The 24,129-nt window shown below is 41.7% G+C and overlaps 1 protein-coding gene across 3 annotated transcripts in view; it reads left to right on the forward strand.

Annotated features, from left to right (window-relative positions):
• The window catches only part of agbl4 (AGBL carboxypeptidase 4), a 432,158-nt gene that overhangs the window by 301,982 nt on the left and 106,047 nt on the right, over positions 1–24,129 (forward strand). For all 3 annotated transcript variants that reach the window (XM_044361590.1, XM_044361591.1, XM_044361592.1), the window contains one exon: positions 5,095–5,311. In XM_044361590.1, the coding sequence (XP_044217525.1) occupies positions 5,095–5,311 (217 nt within the window). The remainder of the gene's footprint in view (positions 1–5,094; positions 5,312–24,129) is intronic.

A 24,129-nucleotide genomic window follows, 5' to 3' on the forward strand; every position in this document is an offset into this window, starting at 1 on the left:
TGCGAACCTGACCACCTCTAAATGTGGTTTAGAGGTTTCTGATCACAATGTGTTCTAAGTGCATTTACACCTTGCATCAACATGCGTTTTTCTTTATATAAATAATGCAAGGTGTAAATGGGGTATACGTCTCTCCTCAGCCACACTTGAAAGGTCAAATCAGAATCTATGACGTCCTCATATACTATACATCTGATGCTCACTCATCACCAGTCATTTAACTCAAAAGCAAAGGACACATTCTCATGAAGCCGCAGTCTACTACATAAACTGTACCACCACGTACAACATACAGCAGGCCAGCCAAATTGCAAAACATGCACAGGTTGCCTAGTAACAGTGTCTCCAGAAAGCTTTGTTGCAACTTGATTTGCATCCCCCCCAAAAAGATGGATGCGTCAAGGATATATATGCTGTCATGTTTACACACACACACACACACACACATACTCACTTCCTCACACATGAATATACATACCCACACGTTTGACACCTCTCAGATGATTTGGAGGTTGTTTTCTGCTTGACTTAGTATGCAAAACAAGAACAAAGGCCACGTTTTAAAAACAATAAGCCAATCTAACATCTGGCATCACATTAGAGTGCCAAGAAATATTTCCTCTACAATTATTGGTGCAGCAATGTAGAGGGAGTGAAGAAATATGTCATTCAGTGTGAAATGTTTGCCAAACTGACTAACTATTTGCCTTAAATGAGCTGGTGGGGATCTATGTAGCTTGACAGCTGTACAGGCTTACTGGAAGACATTTTAACCTTCATAACAGTTGACAGGATGAACATTTGACAATCTGAAAGAGACAACAGTGGAGATAGAAAATAAAAAGGAGTGGGTGAGCGTGCATGTGTGTACATCACCGTCCAGGCCTTGTGAGTTTTGTCCTGTATGTTTTTGCCTTTGTCTGTGAGAGTGCTCAGAGCGGCCGTGATTGGCGTGTCCTCTACGCTTGATTGATTTGAAAATATAGACAAGATGTCGCCTGTATGAAAGCTACCAATTTATAAGCCTTCATCTCGAAACTTCAGAGAGACGCTGGCGCCATCAAAATCAGAGCGGGAGTTTGTAGCTACCAATGGTTCAGAAGTAGAAAAGCCCAGGCAAGCAAAGTGACACCTCGCTAAAGGCTGCCTGCTAGCTCTATGACACCCTCTCCTTTTTCATTTTCTCCTTGTCTGTTTTTTTTTTTTTTTTTTTTGTCGTCCTTTTCTCTTTTGACTTTGTCTCTTTACTTGTCTCTTTCTCTATTTGTCAGCCTTGCTCTGCTTTTGTCTAGTATTTCAATCTCTTTATTTCTCTGCTCTGCATCTTTCTTTTTATTCTTTAAGGCTGTGATGAGACGCTCTGGAAGTTAACTCGTCCCACAGCTCACTGTCAAAGGAATGACCTTGATGTCGCTCACATGTGGTATGAGTTTGCTGCGCCGTTTCAATGTGTGACTCTTTGCATATTCCTGTTTGTGTGTGTGTGTGTGTGTGTGTGTGTGTTTCTGTGTTTCTGTAATCACTGAATTGTAAAACCATGTGTGAGTGCGTTATCATCTTGGGGAAGCTTCTCCATTTTTTTTTCCTCATCCCACGCAGTGATAATTCTGTTTGGGAACGACGGCACTGTACCACGTCAAGAGATGGGCAGGGGAGAGGCACAGGGAGGCACCATTTAGATAAAACAAATTGCCAGCTGCCGAGCAGGAGCAGCCACCGCTTAGATAAAAACCAAAGGGACTGTGTGCATTAGTGTGCATGTGCCCAGGATTTTGTGCATTTTTACATTTGTGTGCGTGACTGCAGTGTTTAAAGCAGGCACATCTCCTTCCTTAGCTTGTGGTCCGGGCCTTCCAGGCAGTCTCTTTCCATATGAAGTCACAGAGCTGTTTTCTCCGTCCTATAACTATAATGCTGTGATGGGACAAGCAGCTGTAATTAAAATCAATAGCCAGGACTTTTCCAGTCTCCGGCAAGGTCACACACTGCCCAGTTGAGAGAAGGAGAAGGAGAAACAGAGAGAAGTGGGATTGCATGGATGAGCAGAGCCAAACAGGGAAATATGTAAAGAGGTGAGGTGTCATCTTATTTTAATTAACCTGCACCTTGGAGGTCTGGCACCAGAGTAATGCACCAGTGTATGTTGGGGTGGGGGGTGGGGGGGTTGTATGCGTGTACTTGTGTCTGTGAGTGTGTCGTGTGGAGATGTATTTTTTTCCTTGCCGGTCAGTTTTAGTCACAGTATGCTCTACTTCAAAACCATGATCGCCATGGAGAACATGTCTTAAGAATAATATCAGGGCTCCATTGGGGGAAAAGTGAAAGAATTTGCTCTCATTTTTTCCAAGATTAGTTCTTTTCTTCTCTGTCTTTGACCAGCTCTGCAGGTTGGAAGACAGGGCTGGTTGGCTGGCTTTTGTGGGCAGGCTGGGTGTGGTATTGCTAGCCACTAGCTGCATTAGTATTCTGCTGAGATAGCCACATGCAGATACATTCTCCTTTCTCCTCCTCTGAAGGAATAATCAGCCCCGCCTTTCTCTCCCTTCTTCCCCTCTGTCTGAGAGAGACCCAGTGATTTAGCTTTTTGTTTTACTAGGTACCTGCAGGGACATCTTCAAGTGTTTGAAAATGTATGCAAGTGTGTTCACCATGCATTTCTATGCAAGTCCGTAGCCGAACATGATGTATTAGGTGTCTGAGCAAACACATAAAACTCATATGTGTCTCCTTCCTGTCCTCCCTTTTCAGGGGCGATTCAGACAGAGAAGTTGACTCTGTCAGAGTTAGCGCAGAGCAGTCTGTCCTGTTTGTTGATTATCAGGTCCTGTTCCTATCACAGCCCCGATAGCATCTTCATCTGATCTTTTGGCAGAGACGCTAGCTCACTAGCCAGCCCTGCCATCACACAGCCGCTACGCTGCTAGCTGCCACCCCTTTTCCCGTATATCTCCGTATCAGGCCCAGATCTGCCATCGCCTTGCTCTCTCATCTTCTCCTTATCTCCTTATTCCACCTTTCCTCCTGCTCCAAACACGCCAAACCCACCAATCACTCATCGTCCTCATCTTCTTCCTCCTTTTATCCTCTTCTCTCAGAGCGTCTGCCAGAGCTCCTATGGCAGCACTGTTGTTCCCCCACGCGTGGTCTTCTTCACGTAAACTGTCAAGGCAGAGTCAGTGAGTGACAGGACAAGACAAGAGAGATTTGGAGAAAGACAGGAAAAAAGGAGAGGTGGAGAAAGAGGAGGAGAAAAAGGAGGCAAACACAGTCACTTGCATTCAAACTATTTCCTGCTCACCATGTCTCAGTGGTGAGGAGTAAAAACAGAGAGGAAGACGAAGACAGACAGATGAAGAGTGTGAAAAGAAAACATGTCGAGTAAGCAGAGAAGTTCTGTGGACTGCAGCAGTACTGTCCCGTACCCCATCGGTCGTCTGTGAGGTGCAAGGAGCAATCAGCTTTATTTAGCCCTTGGCCCAGCATGCAACACACAACATGCCAGCACACAGTTCAGTTAAGTACGCAACCACACAAGATGACACAAGACAAAGAATTAAACACAACACATTATTAACATCTAACAACGCTCAAAACAACATAGCACACACTGCTAACACAACAAGACATATGACTCACTAGTAGACAGATAAGATGCTTCTTCAACCCGTTTAATTTTTCTAAATTGTACACACACTTAAACTGGAACTTGAGGTATAATGAATAAAACATTATTGTCACCATTGGTGCAAGCAGGGTAACAGGAATACAAGGAAGGACCCAAATGCAAATGACTGATACAGTTCAATGATTTGATAACAAATTTGAGATACACAGGCTTATGGACTAAGTGAGGCAGGCAAGGGTCAAAACCGGGAAAACTGTCCAAAAACAGGCAAAGATATCCAAAAGGGAGCAGGCAAGAATCCAAACTCCAATATTCAGACAGAAAGGTCAAAAACAGGCAGGATACAGGTTTTCAGATTACAAACAATGGATAAACAGGTAACAGACTAGAAGCCAGTAATGAGTGTCCAAGGAGGGAATGAGTTGCAGGTGAGGAGTGGGCGGAGGAGGCCAGGTAACTGCAGGACTGATGAGAAGTGGGACCAGGTGTAGAGATGGGGAAAGGAGGGAAAGTCTGAGGGCATCTGGTGGTCAGCTTGAGGATGGCAGGTATGGGGAAATGAAGGAAAGTACATGACCTGGGAGAAGTGAGCAAGGGCTGGAGACAGAGACAGAGAGCAATGCAGAGGGCTGAGGATGAGAGAGTGTGACAGAGGATCAGATTGTGACAATGACAGTCATGCTCTAAACCTGTAAAGGATTTTTGCAAAAATGTGCACATTACACATCGTGGAAAACATCACATATAGCACTATAGTGTCATAATCCTCATAATTGGAAACCTCTTGTGCTCACTTGGGAAGTGCTGCTGTTTAAAATGCAAAGCTAAAAAACACCAGTTGGCACCAGTACAGACACAAACCCTAATGAAAATTGTATAATTACAAATAGAAGCAGCAGTCCAATGGTGGGCTCTCCTTTTTTCAGAGATGAATGTATGGAAAGCTTGAAGAGAGATGAATGAATGGCAACCCTAGTTTGTACAACCGTTATTTAACAATGAGTCCCTTCACTGTAGCTTTCTTTAATTGTAAAGATCTTTTGTATTGAGTCGAATTACCTCTGAATGTTATTGTAATTTTGATAATTTATTAGTGAATTGTTTAGTTTTCATATGAATTAAATAAAAATACTTTGTTTTAACATCCACCCCATATTTCTGCCATGTGACATCCCTGTCATTCCTCCAGTCCTTGTTCTTCCTCACCAGCTGAACTCAACATCTGTGGAAGAAGGCAAACTTCAACTAAGTTGATGTAACTTCAGTGTTATGATTACTCAGTTCACTGTATAACTTATATCTCTGTTTCTCGTCTTTCTTTACACTTTACACTTCCTTCTCTTGCAAAATAACTGTGCCCTCATTATTCTCTACATTTTCACTTGAAGCATCTCTAAGCCTTAAATTTTCCAGACCTGATGGCCTTTCTTCTTAAATTAGTGTGATGTGTTTCTCTTTTGCTGTTGCAGGCAGAGGCTTCCACCCAAAAATGTGTACTATTACCGATGCCCTGACCATCGGCGCAACTATGTCATGTCCTTTGCCTTCTGCTTTGACCGAGAAGACGATGTATACCAATTTGCCTACTGCTACCCTTACACCTACTCCAGACTGCAGCACTACCTGGCCAGCCTGGAGCGTAGGAACCTGCCCTACCTGCAGAGGGAGCAACTGGGACTCAGTGTGGTGAGTTGGGAGGTGGAGCAGGTGGAGAGGAAAGTATTTGTGGGGTGGTAGTGGTTATGGCAGGAGCAAAGAAGTCAAATGGAGGTGAGGATTAAGGATGGAAAGGTTGTAAGGTGTAGTAAGTGTGAGCGTGTGTGTGTACGTGTTCAGAATAAGGAGACCCAGATTGGTAACTTAGGTGTGCCTGCCGATCATAACTTCAGCCTCTCATGTTATTATTAGGAATCTTGCGCTCTGCAATGACGGACTGTAAGCCTCTGGGTGTGAGTGTTTGTGTGTTTGTGTGTGTGTGTGTGTGTGTGTGTGTGTGTGCGTGTGTGTGTGTAAATGGCTCTGTATGTAATCAGCAGAGCTCTCACCTCGGTAGTGGGAGCTAGTGTATCATACACACTGCCTCCAGTCTTGTCTGCTCTTATCAAATAATTGTAGGAGAAAAACTCATTAGAAATGCTTGAGAGATTACGACTTTTTCTTCTGTCCTCCTAACATTTGTCAAGGAAAGCTTGCTGCAAGGGGGGGTGCCATGAAAGTACAGGTATTTGTAAGGAGCACCTGACCATAACATACAGATAGGACTCTGAAATTTAGAAACCATGGCATGGAAATGGTTGATGATACAGTTACAAATATGTTTAAGAGTAATACCTCTATAAATAAAATATCTGGTGATCTATAGTAATTATAATATCAATATCAAATTGGGGTTTTCTGGTTCTAATTCTGGTCATTTGTGTTGTGTGGAATCCAACCACAATAATACTGTACACTGAACACTGTAGGCTGTAACCAGGATTAGGTTGCACCAGTTATTTGTAAATCCACTTGTCTGTTCTGCATTCTTAGTAACAGTTAGCTAGTTTGAAAATAGTAGTTCACTAAATAAGGTTGGAGCACTGAAACAAATGTTAAACAAAGAAGGAAAAATTGATCACACAACCCAACAACTTTATTTGGTCATTTTATTATATAGTGTTATTTTTGTGAAAAGTAGTCTTTCCAGTTTACATCCTTATTAAGCACTGTTTCGATCAATTGTTCTATGGGTAAGATGTGTCAACCACATTCCTCTTTTACTCTTCACTGTAAGTGGCTTATATATTAACAAGCTAGCAGTTATATTAATAAGTTGTTCAGTCAGCTATGTACCTGACAGGCAGGGGTTAAATTGGACCAGGGCTGTCCGGGGCTCAACCCTGGCACATAGACCTACACTCTTCTATATTATCAGGGGACACTTACGGCTTGATTCCACTGAGCACGTCTGCGTCGTGTTCCGGCTCCGACCCAGCCGCCGGAGCTGATCGCAGCCACTCTAGTCAGTACTTGTGATCCCACCAGACTTGCCACAGTTCGTTTCAGAAGTGTCCCAGAAGAGGCTTTCTGCTCCACTCCGCTAAACATACGCACCTAGTCTATTTTTGATGTAAGCCACATCAAGCTGCACAGAGCAGATGAGCAGGAGCAGGAAGTCAGACACAGGAACAGCATAGAGTATCTGGTCATTTACAAAATAAAACACCCTGTGCAGACTTTCGATCGTATATCACATCACTACATCAACATTACGTCATAACCGGTGGTACCAGGCCAGAAGCCAACCGGTAAGAGGATATTTGTCACCATGGATGACAAGAGGTTCATCTTGGAAGTGGAAAATCACAAGATTGTATATGACACCACTGCTGCCATGACTGCCCTGGGCCCTGGCTTCCTCTCCAGGTAGAGGGACGGCTCTGTTCTCTCCGGCGCTGCCTGAGCAAAACGCTCCCAGTGGGTTATGACATGCAGAAGACAGAACAAAACTACATTGCAGCTGCAGCACAATGGGGTTTTGCCTGGTGGAATCAAAGCATTAAGGCACATCTTCAACGATGTATATATTTTTACACATTTCTGTCTTAATAATTCAACCAATGACTAAAACATGTTTTCTTCGTAGTTATATAAATATATATTTATATATATATATATATGTCCCTTAATAAATGTTCACGAACAGGGACAGAAATAAAACACAGACCTGCCTGCTGTGTTCAGTTCATACGCACAGCACAATTTCAGTTTAAGCTAACTAACAGCTTCATGTAAGCGTCAAGCTAGCTATGAAGCAAGAGCAAAATCGGAAATTAGAAGTCACATAATTAGAAGTCATTCACTTGTATCCCATAGAAAATGAATAATTGCGTTGCGTTGCGTTGCGTTGTGTTGCGTTGCGTTGCTCTCCACTTATGTATGAACTTATGAATACTGGCTAGCTCCTGAGCGGTATGTTAGTTTACAGTAGTCTGTTTTTACACTTCTGTCATTCATTTTTACCTCTGTGCAACCTACTAGACAACCAAATTTAGAAAAATCATTTTGGAAAACATCTCATCTTACTGAAATATAAAACAGACCTTTTGTTGGACCATTGCTGCTAAACAGTCATTCCTCTACATCTGTTCAACTTCTATGATATAGTGTAAATACTAAACTATACAATTCTTCTTGTGCAGAACACTATTTTCGCTTTATTTTTAAGCCACATCATCCCTCTGAGTGAGACAGAGGGGAACAGAGAGAGGACAGACTCGGTTGGTTTGCCTCACAGAGTCAGTATTAGTATTCATAGTCATAGAGAGGTTTTATGGCCGTATTTTTCTCTTTATGTTCTCTGGGCCTGGGTGGCAGACAGCCCAGCCCCACCCTCTCATATCTCTTTCTCTGTCTGCTCCCTCTCTTGCTGTTACCCTCTCCCCCTTCTCTCTATCTCATGCACATATGCAACTCCACACACACTCACACACAGGTCAGAGGGGAAGGGATGAGAAGGGATGAGGAGAGCTTTCTGGCTGCATCAAAGTTTAAAGACGGATTGCTGCCGTTTCCAAGGCAGAGTCTTTGCAGGGACACCACAATAGCTTTAACCTTCTAATGGGTACAGTTATCTCATAAGGATGGAAATAAGAACCAGGGCCATTTGCACTGGCATTCTTCTATCTTGCTGACTAATTTGTTTTCTGTAATGTATTCCTTGGAACAAAATCTCAGCTGTCCAGCCTACACTGGTGGGCTCAGATACTGTGAAAAAAAAGGTTGTCTCTTTTTAATTTTTATCACCAGGTCTCTTTATCATTGAGAGTGAGCGTTTACTGATTTATAAGGCAGGTATTTTTTATTATCTTACTGAGTAAATGGAATATAATGTGTAAATTACATTTACTGAATTCAGCTGAGTTGCATTGGTAGGAGTCTAATTGACAGTTTTGGGATGAATGAAAAGGGCAGAACAGGAGGATTTGAATATAATTTTCACATCGGCCTCTCAAATCTCAATTCTCTTCGCTTTCACGTCATCTTCCTTGCGAATTGAGACTTTACAAGAGGGGAATTCACCTGTTCAGGAAACTTACTTTCATATCTACACAGTGGATGGTAACTCCCCAATTCTCCCCTATAACTTTCAGTTTTTTGCTGCTCATCATTTCACACAATGACATCTAACAGGAAAAGAGAAATAGAAACTAAAATGATTAGAGGGAATTTCCTGATGATGATACACAGCTAAACGTTCCAGTAAAGCCTGAAAGCCCCACTAGTTTGTCCACCACTGTTTAACAGACATATAAAGTGGATGTCGTCTAACTTTCTTCAATTAAAGTTAAACTGAAATTCTTGTCATTCGCCCTGACAATCTGCATACATATTTATATTATAACAATCTTGACATGGTCCTTTTTTGCAACAATAGTAAGCCTTCTGTCAAAAACCTTGATGTATTGTTTGAGTCATACCTTCATTTTGAATTTCATATTAGCAGGTTTGTCCAATCTTCTTTTTATTGTCTAAGGAATGTTGCCAAAATCTGTTAACGTCCATCGCAAATGCATTTCATTTTTTCATGTTTAGATTACTGTAATAATCTGCTAAGACCCATAAATCAGAAAACAACTACAAATGTGGCTGCAAGACTAACAAAAGCCAAAAAAATAGATCATATTATTTCCCTTTTAATGTCTTTAAATTCGCTACCAGTTTATTACAGAATCAATATCAAGATTTTATGCATTACCTTTAAAGCACTTCATGGCCCGACCCCAGACTATATCTCAGAATTACTGTCCCCCCTTTAACCTGCACACAGTCTGAGGTCGTTTGGCAGGAACCTGCTGGCTTTTCTCATGTCAAGGTGGAAGAATAAAGGGGACAACGTTTTTGCTGTTAAGGCACCTCAATTCTGGAGCAAAATGCCTTATGAGCTCAGATTTGCAAAATCACTCTTCACTCTTTTAAATTGCTTCTGAAAACATTTTTATTGAAATGCTTTTAATTTGGATAATTCATTTGCATTTGTGTATTTATGTGTGTTTGCAGATTGGTATATGTGTATGTGTCTGCATACACACACACACATACACACACACCCTTGTGCGTAGATGCACACACATCACCTACAAAGACAAATACCAGAAGAGTTCCTCATATTCCCCAGAGGCAAAGGTTTTGGATTCTTCCTGTTCCTGCTCTGCTGGGTTCATGGCCCTGCGTCTGTTCCTCTGGTCCCTGTCTGTCTGAACATTTCCTTTTGTAGACCATCCTGACAGTATCTGAGTAAACCTCTCCCTCTCTCTCCCCCTGAGGCGCCGATGTCCACAGAGAGACAGAGAAAGAGACAACACGCGTTTGACCCGCTACAATACTAACAAGCCTCTATGAAAAGATGCCTACTATTTCCTTTTTTCAAACTATTTCCTCATTTCTGTACAAGTCCTCAAGTGTCCCTTGGCCATCTGGAATTGAAAGTACCTTATTTGCCCACCTTGCCTGTTGACAAAGAGTTTTTCTTTTTTTCTCACCAGTTGGCAGTGTCTGCCCGGGAGTTGCGGAGGCAGCAGTTTGAGTTTTTCCTCTGCTGGCCCGGTGGAGAGGGCAGGGCTATGACACTATTAGTCACCTCTGACACAGCGCAGCCACTGCCTGTAGACCAGATGGAAAGAAAGTGTAAATGAGAGACCTCAGGGTGGGAGAGTGGGCAGGCCACCGACCAGCCGTAAGGTTGTCTGAGATCTAGCCTGCATTCAACGTAAGAGGCCTGAGTCCTTTCTGGCAAGCTATTACACTGTGATTCTGTTCGCATACCCACATCAAGTAAAACTATTGATCCCAGAATCACAGTTCTAGGATGTCATATACACTCAGTTCTTCTTTTTTTCATTTTAAATCTCAGAAATCAAAGCAAGATTATGATAGATCACTTGTACTCTGTTCAACAGAAGCAGCGGTCACTGTCAGCTGCAGTGACTTAACATCACTTAGACTGTTGTGATTGAATTTTAGACCTAATCCTGTCTGCTATCAGTGTTCAGGTACCATGTCTGGGTGTCTGCTCAGTGGGAGTGGAGTCTCGAAGAACAGGGTTTTTCTTTTTTTTTTTTTTTTTTCCGTGTCTGGAGCAAGAGGAGGGGAGTGGAGTGGAGTGGGCACTGCAGCTATATCTGCCTGGCTGCCTCTCTCTCTCCTTATCTCTGTGTTTGTACACTGTGTGCCAAGATCCAATCAATAGCCACTCCAGCCGTGGAGAGAGGAGAAGGTCAGCAGCCACACTGGAGGAGCCGGGCTGGGCAAACTGATGGAGACACAGAAAGCACAGGACACACACCAAAGGCTGGGCATGTTTCTACTGGGTATAAATAGATGATATGAGGCATCACAAACTCCTTTTGTGTTAATGAGAGATTTTGATTTTGAGATTTCTGCCTCCCAAGGACTTGCAACATTGTAGAACGCTCCCCTTAAAATTTCTGTTTTACAATGTTAGAAGAGCACAAATTAGCTCCTTGTCAGGCACAGAATAGGTACAGGTACAGATCAAAATTAGAAGATGACAGTGTGCCAATTTGTGCTCAAAATTTTGAACTTTTTTGTAATGTAATAAAATAGAATTTCAAGTCTTTGTGAGGCAGAATTACAGTTTTGGACTATCTTCGGACTGCATATGAAAAAGAAAGATGTGCGTGTGTTTTGCATACTGAATGAGAGATATTTTATCATCACATGTTTCACCAGTAGTTTTGACTCCACATCACAAACCTACAGAGCCATGTTTTTCTTCACTTTAAAAATACAAGTATAAATATATAATAAATAATAATTGAGCTGTCTAACACATTAAGAATAGCACAATTCCGTCTTTTGTGCAGAGCCGAGTGATTGACACCATTCATATCTTTTAAGCAAGGGGGTTTTGCTCATCGTACATTGTCATCAAGTAATGTAACAGCGTCCATTGTGACGAAGTGCCAGTTTTAATTACTGTAGCTAATTAATGCCAACTTTCTCTGAAAGCGGACTCTGAGAGCTGAGTTCTTGACACTGGAGCTATTCTGTGAATGGCTCTGTGATTGGTTTGTAATGAAGAGAGCCCTCCAAATACTGACTGTCTCCTTCAAAAGGCCAACACCTGAATAGCCAATCAGCACTTTATCATGTGGATGAGGTGATATTGCATAGTGAAACCACATGATAGATGTGAACATCCAATTTGTGTTCTAGTAGTGGAAGGAAAGTCCACACTGGCTTGGTGTGAATACTAAGACAAAAAAAAGGTTTAATCATGTACATTACCAGTCAAAGGTTTGGACACATTTGGAAGATGTGTCCAAACTTTTGACTAGTAATGTATATGGAAGCAACTTGAGTCTATATTATTCACTACTGCACTACATACAAATGAGACAGATGTCTAGGCAGATGATTAGAAATGTAAGCTATAAATTCCCCCAAACACAGAGAGTTTTGTAGCTTTGTTAGCATATATTCAAGGCAGACACAAGCACTTCACCAGTCAAGCAAGCTGGCACCACTCAAGTAAGTAAACTGCTTTTTCCCCAAGCTGAGAGGTAAACAGCTCAAGATAACAGTTTTTTTTTTCCTTTAGTGCCAGACTGTTCATGAATGCATTAGCTGTGGCCTTAACATCAAACAGGGAAATAAACTTTTTTTAAAAGAGGAAAATGCAAAAGAAATAGGCAACTTATGGAACACAACTACATCAACGGATGGAAATTAAATTTTCTCTCCATACTTTTTACTCAACTTAGTTCTGATGAAGTTTCTCTTTGTTTGTATTCTGCTTGTTGTTAACCTTATGAGTCCTTGCATTACCTCTTTGCCATTTTGTTTCCCTGTTTTTTGCATTTGTCATAAATTGTTCTCTGTTGGCCTCAGGAAGTTTTGCATTTTCCTCAGCAGCAACTAACAGGTATCTGAGTAAAAGAGCTACACTCTTTATGATCTAATAATATGTTAATCACTGCCTACAACGCCTGAGCGTCGGAAGTCTGAGGAAATTCCTCAGAGATAGAAAGGTCATCACCATATCATTGCAAGTTTCTTTGCAAGAATTCTTCTTTTTATGCTGCTTTTTTTTCACTTCATTAGTGAGAGAACCCTATTCTATCAGACCATTCTTACCAACATGGCACAATCTGTAGTTTAGCACTGGAATCTGAAAAAAAAGGTTCAGCCATGACTGTCCTTTGGTCCCAGACAGTTGACTAAGAAGGCTGGTCCAGAGGGAGCAGAAGATAAGCAGGTTTATGATCTATGTCCTCACGTTATAGTGCTGTATGGCCTCTTATCTACAACCAATGGTTCCCCCAGGATACTAGATGCTTTATTACGCATCCCCACCCCTGCATCGCTCCCATCTCTCTGGCGATCAAGAACACGGTAATGAGGGAGAGGTGGTATGGATTGGGAGGAGGTGGAGGAGTGCATTAGGCATGGTTGTTAATGCGTAGCCTACTGTGAAAGGGAGGGAGCGTGGATCGGCTGTCTGTGGTGTGTTTAACTTTACAGTTTTACACAGAGCAGGTCAACTGTGTGTGGAGAAAAATATGGGAGATAAATAGATTAAACTATCACAGGTGAAGCTCTCTGAATTTGATGGTGTGATGTTCACGCAGTGCTGACCTCTTGTTGATCCTTATTATAATGTTTGCACAAAAGCACACAGATTTTGGGTTACTCAGACAGAGATAATATTTATTTTGGAAATTGGAACTTATTCACACCTTAATGGCTTTGCGCTCTGCCTCTCTGTCTCTTTTCTTTCCCTCTGTCTCACTCCTCTTGTCCCTCCTGTCTTTGCATGAGTAAGAATTAGACTAATGAAAAGTTCTCTGAAATGGCTGATGTCTAAGAGCCTACAGTTCTGTGAACAGGAGTTCTGTGGCTGGTGGATATAGCTGAAGACCCGGCTTATGAAATTAAAGAAAAAGAAGTATGTCATGTCAAACTGAGCCTGTGCAGCAGTCAGCAGACACATCTCTCTCTCTCTCTGCATCTCTTTGTCTTTTCGTGTCTCACCCCTCCTGGGTTTCGGAGGCAAATCTATTCCCATCCTTGCAGTTGTGTTACAGCCGTCTATCTGTCCTCTTCTGCCAATGGATATTTACTCTGCCTGCTTCCTACATGACTGTGAGGATGGAGCACTGAGCAGGGAGCACTCACTCTGTCTCATTTGGGTGTCAGGACTCAGTTCCCCTGGGGGAAACAAAGAGGGAACAAAACAGATAGCATTCAAGGCTTTTAATAAATCAGAATACACCTTTCTGACAGTGTAATTGCTTTCCATTGCCTGGCCCAAATTTACCAGCAAGCAGGAAAAGAAGGCAAAGAGGGGAGAAAACAAGAGACAGAAAAAGACAGGGAGAGGAGAGTAACGCAGAGCAGGCTGTACAGTAGATCATTTGTTCGAGGGAAAAGAATGAAAATTAATGAAAAGAGAGTTGCTCGCCCTCCAAAGGCAGCCAAGCTTGAAATTCACTTTGAGGGAAACTTAATTTGTTGTAAATGGGCAAAAAACATATTACTGTGCAGCGTGTAGAGGGGCTGCGCGGTGTGTCCGTCTGCTGCGTCTTTCTGTCGGCATGTGTTTGTGGCAGATGAGGACGCTATGCTCTGAATAGCTCAGCTGAGAGGAGGGAAACACAGGAGCCTGTTAATAACTCCAGTAACAGCATTCTCTTTCTACATGACTGCTCTCCAGCACTCCCTTCTAGCACGTCTGAATACAACTCCAGGATGTGTAGGAGAACTTGTCAAAAGTTACTTGCAAGGAACAAAGTTTGGCATGTTCACATCAGGTTTGTTTGTGTCTGCATGTGTGAGAGTGCCACATGTATGTAGATATGAATGCACATGATTTTTGTGTTTAGGTTGTCATCCCCAGTGAATTAAGGTGAAGGAAAAGGACAAAGAAATTGGATTTGCAAAAAAAAACGTACATCTATCCTACAGTGACGTCTGGACTTGTCTTTGTAAGGTAGTTTTCATGTCCACCTCAAAACTGAGAGAATGGACATCACATACATAAGGGAAAGCAGTGAAGCTAGGTCAACAATAAAAAAAATTTGGATCCCAATGTTATTTTTGACACTGAAGTTGAAAATATATATTCATACACCTGACGTACCACAGCCTTATTATTACAAGTATTTAGCCTTATGGTTGTTAGATAAATGTACTTGTGGTGTGAGAAGAACCAGTAAAGAGCATGGTTAGCTAATGATACCCTCACACTGTGTTGTTTCACTTCACGATGTTCTAAAGTTTGTATCAGACAATACAAAACAAGCAGTGATCTTCTAATACTGGCAAGAATAATGATAATTACCAACAACAGAAACTAATGTGCAAGTATCATCTTGCTAGTCAGTCATATCTCACTTTGCCTGACAAAACATCACACTTCCTTTTCAGTTCTCTGCGAGAGAGAGAGAGAGATGGGTACATGAGAAAGAGATTGCAGTTTCCTCAGCGACGTACATGGAGGCGACTGCTGTTTATTTCCTGTTTATAACCATTAGTCAGAACTGTTTTTCAAAAACTGTAACTAAGATCGTCCCCTAACCTTAACCCCATGGTTATTATTGTAGCCATGATGTGACGAAGGTACTTTAAGGAGGTAATAACTTTAACCTACACCAAATGTTTCTCTAACCTTAACAAAGTGATCATTTTAACTCAAACCATGATCTTTCCCTAAACCTTACGAAATGTTTTTTTTGCCTAAACCCAACCAGACCTTGACTATAACATTTTCTGCAGATAGGGGTGCCAGACTAGAAAAAGCTCCTATGTGATGTTCAGGACTGCGCAGTCAAATTATCTATTTGATTGTTTAATTTTGTGGATTTGTTTAGTTTCAGATACACAAGTGAAATCATGTCTGTTCATCTGTAGCCAGGCATGAAAGCTAGCACTGTTCCTGTTAGGAAAACTGGAATTTGTGTAGCCTGTACAAAAACAGTTACATGACATAATCTGACATCATGTAAAAACAAACAAAAAACACAGTTTTCTGGGCTTTGCTCAAAAAGTTAACTTTTTCTCTGAATTTCTACTATTGTGGCATAAAATAAACATAAAATCATACAGCATATTAACTTTTTAAATCACAAAAATCTGTGAAACCTAAATTGTACATTCAGTGAAATTTCTACCTTCGAGTCATTCTTTATTTGTGAACATTTGTGCTGTAGTATACAGTACAGCACGCTCTGTGAACCCAATAATGTGTGGCTGCAAGCTAATTTGTATGTCACATGTATATTGGTTGGTATTTCTGCAGGGTTAGATTATTTTTGAATCATAGTTACAGAGGATTGATCCATCCCAATATGTTTAGTGATAAGCTGGAGCCGAGAGCCAGTGATGACTGACAGGTCATGGTTAAACGGTATGATTGCAGACTTGCTGCAGTTTTATCCTTGCCTACAGTTATAGACCTCTCCACTCAACAATTGTGTGTGATAGGAATTCTCTATGAAGCAGATCAGACGTCACATGACATCAAATCCTTGACCTGATCCTGTACTATGAGCTCTCAGCTTCCATTTCCTCAGTGTTCCCACAGTACAGCCCCTCAAGTAGATGAGAGGGTATGAACACTTTATGCTCTTACATACACAAGTGTGTATCACAAGTCCTCGATCTCAATGTACACTTTTACTTCTAGTACCTAGAAGAGTCGAGATTTATATGCTGTCTAGTACAGTATATTGGATACATGGCTTGGTTGAAGCACTTCGGCATGTGATGCTTAACTAGACTAGGCAGGAGATGGCAGCGAATGTCAATCAAGTGAATATTTGAAGGATAAATCAGATCTTTCTTGTGGAATTTCCACCCATCTTCAGGCCTTTCCTGCTCTCCCCAGTCTATTGGCCTCTCACCCATCCTTGGGCAAGGGCTCTGACTCCTCCACCCTCCCCCAGGCTCAGCCCCTCTGACACGGGCCAGCAGCTCGGCACGCCTGGGGGGCCTGGAGACCCCCGATAACAAACTGCTCTAGCCAAGCCACTCGTCTCCCCCACGCCTACACAGGCATTTACCCACCACAAACACCTTGCTCACATTCCAGACAGGTCCCCCCCCCCCCCCCCCCCACCTTCCCCCCCGCACCCTCCTTTTCTTCACAGTCCCACTCCCCAGTTGCACAAAAGACATTTTCTCTTCTCTTTTAGTTCTCTTTTTTTTACCTGAAGTGAGAAGAAAAAAAAATGAAGGAAGTGACGGGTCCCATTTTTCCTCCACTTTTCTATTTTCTCTCACCTCTCGTTTTCTTGCTCTCCCACTGCTGCCCAGCTTCTGTGTGTGTGTGTGTGTGTGTGTGTGTGTATGTGTGTTTCTCCCCTATGGTTGAGTGTCAGCATGAGAGAGATGGATGCCAGAGAGTCCCTTTCTCTCTCCTAAGGCGCCATGTCTCTCCTCTCTCTTCAGCCTGGCTCGTCTGCACCTGCATATTGTGATATAGTGCCTCTGTTCAGCCAGTCGATTGCCTTTAACAGGACTGGGGCACATTGGCCAAATTGAAAGGGATTGCGGCCTGCTTTTCATCAGAGTCACAGCAGAACAGGGTGCAGGGTCCATAGGGCACAAGAGGGCATGGATGGAGTGTGGGGTGTCTTTTTCTGTTGCACTCTCTTGCTAACACACTCTCTCTCTGTCTTTTACCCTCTCTTCCTCTCTCTCCATATCTTTGTGTCTCATTGTTTGATGCCATCTGATGGCTGTGGAAACATTTTGTGGGAAATGAGTATTCTGTTTCCCATCAATCCATTTCTCCATTTCCATGCAGGAGTGCCTATTGATAGCACAGGAAAAAGAAAATCAGCAGCAGTCCCAAAGAAAAATGTCTTCATTTTCCATTTGTTTGCCTCATACTTTTGAGGCATGTCATATACGTGTGCCTTTTCTTTTCAAGTTTGCGTCTTCCATTCTTTGTGGAAGACAGAATTTGAAAGGACCCATCTCTCTAATGAAAAACCCCCTGTGTGTGTGCTTTAATGAGTTAGCAACACTTACATATACTTTCAGCTTGTTATGTCAGCAGAGTGGCAGACACACACACACACACAAATATACAACCATGATGGAGAAAAATACCTGAGAAAGTGAAGCTCGTTCCACAGAAATGGTAATGATAACACAACTGAAATGCTAATCATGTCAAAAGGAATTAACGAAATCCCTTTAATAGCATTAATTAGCAAAAGAAACAATAACTTCAACGTGAAGTTCCCAGTGGTATTTTCTGGGGTTTAGTGTATTCTGCATGCATCAATTTTTGCATATTTTTCATTCATATATTAATACCATGATATATGTATTATATCAGTTTTAGTATGTTCATACAAACTTCTTTTGGTTATTATATCATTTCCTGCTGTAGCTGTATCCCATTACAACCTGCTGCTGATATGGCCCAATTTCAATCTCATCTAATCAAATCAGTTTCATCTAATGTGATCTAATTAAATCAGTGTCTAAGTTCCATGTATCTCTCTGCTTCAAAAGTTAGCAGTGGCAGGAATCACGCTTTTGTCAGACAACTCAAAATAATCTATTATCTCTGTCTGATCATTTGAAGTTTACTCCAGCCCAATTGTCCATCATGAAGGACAGAAAATGAATGCGTTCACCCCACTGCTTAGGATAATAGATTGACACAATCCAGACAGATTACTGGTGCCAGTTACACAGGCTTGTGCCTGCATGCTAAGTCCCAAGCGAAAGACTTGACTAAAGTGACTGATGGCTTCAAATAGCAGTGGATATGTGCATGAGTGATGGAGACAACGCTTTTTACCTCCTTCCTCCCTCCCTTACTTTTCTTCCTCCTTCCTTGGTTGCTGTGGAAACGGGTGGGCAGATTTGAGGTTGCTGTCACCTATTGTTCCCCTGAAGTTGTTAAACTTTAGTGCCCAAATGACATGGAAAGAGAAAGCAGGCGTGCAAGCACATTCATGCTCACACTTGTGCAGTACATCAAGACATACACTTGTACACACAACACACACACACTCACAATGTCTTTAGAGAAATCTGCTATCTATTTAGTGTCTTGGCCTCAATGTTCAGCGCTTTCTCTCTATTGACTTAAGGAATGGTGAAGGGAAAAGGAGGACCAGAGGTGAGAGAGGACTATAGAGAGGGCACTTGAAAAGGCAGTAACCTTTTCCCTGCTTGGTGTATGTCCGATAGAGACTCCCCATAGTATGCTATTGTGGAGCTGTCAAACTGCCTCCCTATGAATTCAGAGTGACGCTCGAGAGGTACATAACGCCTTGTCTAGGGCTCTTCTAGTGTCCATCTTCTTTCATTCATGGATCAATAGTTGTCTTTATTTTGGATTCCTTCCTCCTCTTCTCTCTCTCTCCTTCCCTCCATTCGTCTTTGACAGGGCAGGCCTAAATGTCTGCTTTAACTAGCTGCTCACAGCCCTCCTCAAAACACATTTACATACACATCAATCACGCTGTCAAAGGTAAAGGCATGACGCCGTGTAAAAACCAGAATTGGATTATGGCCTTGTCTCATCCCTGACACTGACTGCTTGGCTGGCTGGCTGACTAGACTGTTGATGCACAAGTTGAACAGCCTGAATTGTTATTGGTTTGTGTTTTTCCCCAGAGTGCTTAGTGTTCACTGCACACATGTTTTACGTGTGTCCAATAAGGTCTGTGATACCCAAAGAAATGTTTTTTTCCTCTCTCACAGTAAATCGCCTGCATGTGTCTAACTCTGCTTGTTAAAAATAGACTTTTGTGCCAGCACTGCTATTTTTGCTGTTTTTAACAGTGAATATTTCTCAATGCAACATAATAATTCACTCAGAGAGTCAAAGAACTCACCATTATATCAAACGCCTATGCAGTAAGCCACAAGGATTCTGACAGGAGAGATTGGTGGTAGCCAAGCAGCTGATGAGGCATATTCAAGTGTGACTTTTGTTCTCTTCTGAAATAACACTATACTCCACTGACAAGTGTTGTTTTTTGTATAAGACTGTACTAAAATGTCTGGCGACCCATATGAGTGTTAACAACTGCACCAAGACAACATTGTTTGTCAATGCCTTTCAAAAATGTTACAAGTAGCCATTACAAATTTGATCAAAATTCATGTGAATATTTTCTAAACTGCCGCCACTATGGCTTTAGGCTGTGGTTAAAGTTTGGTTGGAATAAGGCACAAAAATAACTACTTGGTTATGATTAGGAAAACTTCATTTTCATGTTCAAAAGAAGAACTATACAAGTGAGGTTAGGGAATGACTGCCATCATGGTGAAGAAGTTGACAGGAAACAGGAAACCAACAAAGGTATCCCGGATCAAAGTCACATGTTTTGATGCTTTGTTGATCCAACCATCTACTTCAACCTCATCCCTTAAAGGTTTTGTGGTGCTAGTAACAAGGTCACACTACTTCCAAATTTGCTTTTCAAAAACACCAGTTATTATATACGCAACCACAAGAAGGAGGTCCTTGTTGTCAGATTATTTTCAGCATTTGAACAAACTACCAATGTCATTATTTTTCTTGTGAGGACAGTCTCAACTATACCTACCACTCAATACAATAGAGTCCTCCACATTGGTTAATGATTAAAAAAAAGAGCAAATTAACCAGCTGCATGTGGCCCACTGAAAATGTTCATTAAAATATTTAAAGGTCTTCTGAAGTTAAGTTCAAAAGGTTGAGCCTGAGGTTGAAAAGTAAGGAGAGGGAGAGATGCAGGAGAGTTGATGCAGGAAAACCCTCTGTGGCCAGGGCTTGGAGACAGCAGCATGTATCACCAGGCCCATCATCACGGCTCATTTGAGTGTTTGATCCTAGCAAAGGCGCTCACTCCTCAATGCAGAGATCATACCACCCAAGGGTGGCGTCTCCGTAGCTTATATTGGCAAACACAGTAGAAAGAGGAGGCTAACCCCTGAGGTATAGCCATCTGCTTGTGTATAGCCCCCTTACTCCTTCTCTCAAGCTCTGGTAATTAACAAATACTATGCTGTACTGTAAATGCTATTTTTGTACTAATGTGTGGGCAGGGTGAAAAACATCACAGGAATTCCAGCCTGTTAATTAGAGTGTATTTATGGCAATTAAAGCTTGCGCTTTTGCGGCCTGGGAGAGACTAACTGAAAGAATTCTTAATGTCTGACCCTGCGATATGTATCATTTAACACATGCTACTGTGAATACCAACACTATCCTCAGTTCAAATCATATTTTAAATAGCTGTGGCTGTTTCAGGTGAACCATGCCTCTGCTGTTTGCGTTCTGCAAGAGGGAATGTAGTTTGAAAGTGGATATAGACATAATATGGTGCCATACAAATTTGGCTGTTTTACGCTGTGGTGACAGTTAAATGTGATGATCTGCCCTATGTTTTCACTCTGTTCACTGCATTATGCCACTGTCTCACGGCAGGGAGTTTGACCACGAATATTTCACTATCCAATTACCAGGTGAAATTGGCTGTTTAATTTTACAGCCTCAATGAAGGCGCTCTATCAGAATGATGGCCATTCAGTTAGCCTCCTAACACCACTGCAGGCAACCTGCTCGTCTGAGAAAACTTTCTTTGTGTGTGTCTGTGTGTGTGTGTGTGTATGTTTGCAAAGTGCACAGAAAAAAAGCACCGAAGAAATATAAATCAAGCAAGGTGATGATAACTTTGGCATTGACACTGTGATCCATCGTCTTGCCTCCGCACTGAGTGTTTTCATTTCAGCCAGCAGCAGGCTGCGACTGAGAGGCTTTCTACCAAAATATAATTGTTTAGGAGTAATGAGCTGGAAAAAAAGGACAGAGAAAAAGGAAAAAGCGAGGGGGGTGGAGGGGTGCTGGGGGCTTGAGAAGTGACTATTAGATGGAGAAAGAAAAATTTAACGCACTACCGTAAACATGACTGACAAAACAAGCTGCAATTTGAAAGCATACATGTAATTATAGCCTCTCTCCTTTCTGTAAATCCTTCCAGCTATAATGCTTTCTCTTTATATTTGTAAAAAAAAAACATATTGTTGTTTGGACATCTAATGTCAGTTATTCATATGTGGAATTAAAACACTGTTGTGCACATTGAACTCTGAAAGTTTACATTTCCACTTGGAAAATGTATGTCCTGCAAAAATAGCATTTAAGAGATCTTGTATGGAGGAAAACCATTGCTGCACTGACCTCTATGGGCTGAACCTCTGACCACACCCATGATCCCAGCTAGGTGTGGTCTGTTGTGACAGTTGTGATGTAGTATCACAGCTGTACAGGGTGTTGAAAAGGTACACTAGTTGACAGCGCAAGCAAGATTACTTGTCTGGGTGTAGTTCCTCCTTAAAAGTCTTATCCTGATTTTTTTCCACAGTCAAGAGTATCATGACATTTTATCTGTGAAAAGTATTTTCAGTCACTTGTTTTGTGTTTGCTCACTGTTTTGATGTGTACAAGGCTTGACAAGGCTTTTCAGTTTATGTCCATTGGATATCTATATATCTATATATGTGTGTGTATATATATATGTGTGTGTGTATATATATATATATATATATATATATATATATATATATATATATATAATGTTTTACAGTTGTTTCGCACCCCATCTTATCAAGGAAATGTATTTAATAACACAAAATAGTTGACTGAGAATTAGCACTTGCAATTTAATGTAGATTTAGCCCATTCTTTCTTTGACCAGTGGTAGGACTCTACTCTTGACCTCCCAAAGATACCCAGAGGAGAAAAGGAAGAGTAAGCTTGGAGGAAAATCCTTATCTGATTGGGAAGGCACAGGACATTATGGGAAGGCATATGTGTTCACATTTCTCATGTTTTTTTAAAATCTATATTACTCTGTAGCGGAGGGTTTTTTTTTTTTTTTTTTTGTAAATAAGATGGCTCCGACATGACTTTGAGGGTGAGCAAGGGCAAGGAAGAGTTACCAGGTTGGGCAGATAACATTGATTTTGATCAAGACTGAGAGAGAGAGTGAGAGAGAGAGAGAGAGAGAGAGAGAGAGAGAGTGAGAGGAACAGGAGCAGGCTGTCTGCAAGACATCAAACTTTCCACTCTTCTTCAGATCAAAATTACCACCTTAGATGGGAATGAGAATTTTAATTAGAACTCGGGGCTATCTCATCTCAGAGTGTGTGTGGAGCTAAAAGACTAATTCCCACCACACACTCTCACATCCCCCACCCCTACCTTCACAGGCCACTTTGTCCGTTATTTAATAGGCTCTTTGTTATCTATCTACTTGGGTTTGCCAGGTACTTAGAGCCCCTCCATTGGAATATTAGGTATTCTGATGAGGCAGGCAGCTGTGTGCTCCACGCAGATGGTGCCTGCTGTAATCAGCTCTCTCAAAAGAACGCCTCTCATATCTCCCCCAAACTTATCCTTTTTATGATTACAAAACACAGAGCTGCAAATTGTTATGAACAAGATAGATATATTTACTGGCAGCATGAAATACAGTGGCGCCCAACGATTCAATCCCTTTCAGGTTGATTCGTATTGCTGAGTGCACTCTCTTAGATGAGGACATTTGGTAATAGGGACCATGAATAGCATTCAAATTTGCCCTCTCCAAATGGGGTATTATGTGATAGAACTGGTAGAAATAGAGACCTTGTAGAAATGCTGCACAGTGTATTCAATTTGTGTGTCGTATAAGCTACTGGATGCCTAAATTTCCCTTGGGATCAATAGAGTTTCTATCTATCTTGTCAGGGTGGTCAAGGACAGAGCCATGACCTTTGGATAGACTGGGCCATGGTTAATGAAATCAATTGGTTAAGAAACAAATATCAACCCAAACACAACCACAAAAACACTGTACTGTCTTAACCACCAGTCCAAAACATCCAAGTGGAGAGACAGACAGTACTGGTGCTGTCAGTGATGCAGGATATGAAAAACTGTCTGGCTTGCATTTTCTGTCTAGACTTTATCCAGATTTCATTTACACCTCGTAATCACAACGCATATACTTTCCTCTTGCAAATGGAAATGCTGTGTGACCCCCACAGTAACAAATTACTGAACATGCATGAATTAATCAGGAAATCTGAGGCACCAGGGAGCTTATAAAAATGCATATGATTTGCTTTTTGTTTTGTATTTAAAATGTGAAAGTATTTATACTGTAACTTGGATCTGGATTGGTGGATGCAGTCTTCAAAGCATGCTTAATTTGTTATGTGTGTGCATTTGCGTATTTCCAACATTACAGGGAATAGGGCAGTAAGCGTTGTCAGGTGTAGGCTGGGACCTTATCAATGAAGCGGCTCAGCCTGTAATTAGTGCTATAATCACCTCCCTAATTCAACCACTGCTCAGCATATCACCCAGCTCGCTGCTCCTCTCCCACTCTGTCACTCTCTCTCTCTCTCTCTCTCTCCTTCCCTCCTCTCCCACTTTGTTTCCAAACAACACTCATTCTGCCTCCATCTCTTTCTTAGTCTCACTCTTTGGCCTTCTCTTG

This window comes from Thunnus albacares, chromosome 9 (genome assembly GCF_914725855.1).
Source record: "Thunnus albacares chromosome 9, fThuAlb1.1, whole genome shotgun sequence".
In the NCBI taxonomy this organism is placed as follows: Eukaryota; Metazoa; Chordata; class Actinopteri; order Scombriformes; family Scombridae; genus Thunnus; species Thunnus albacares.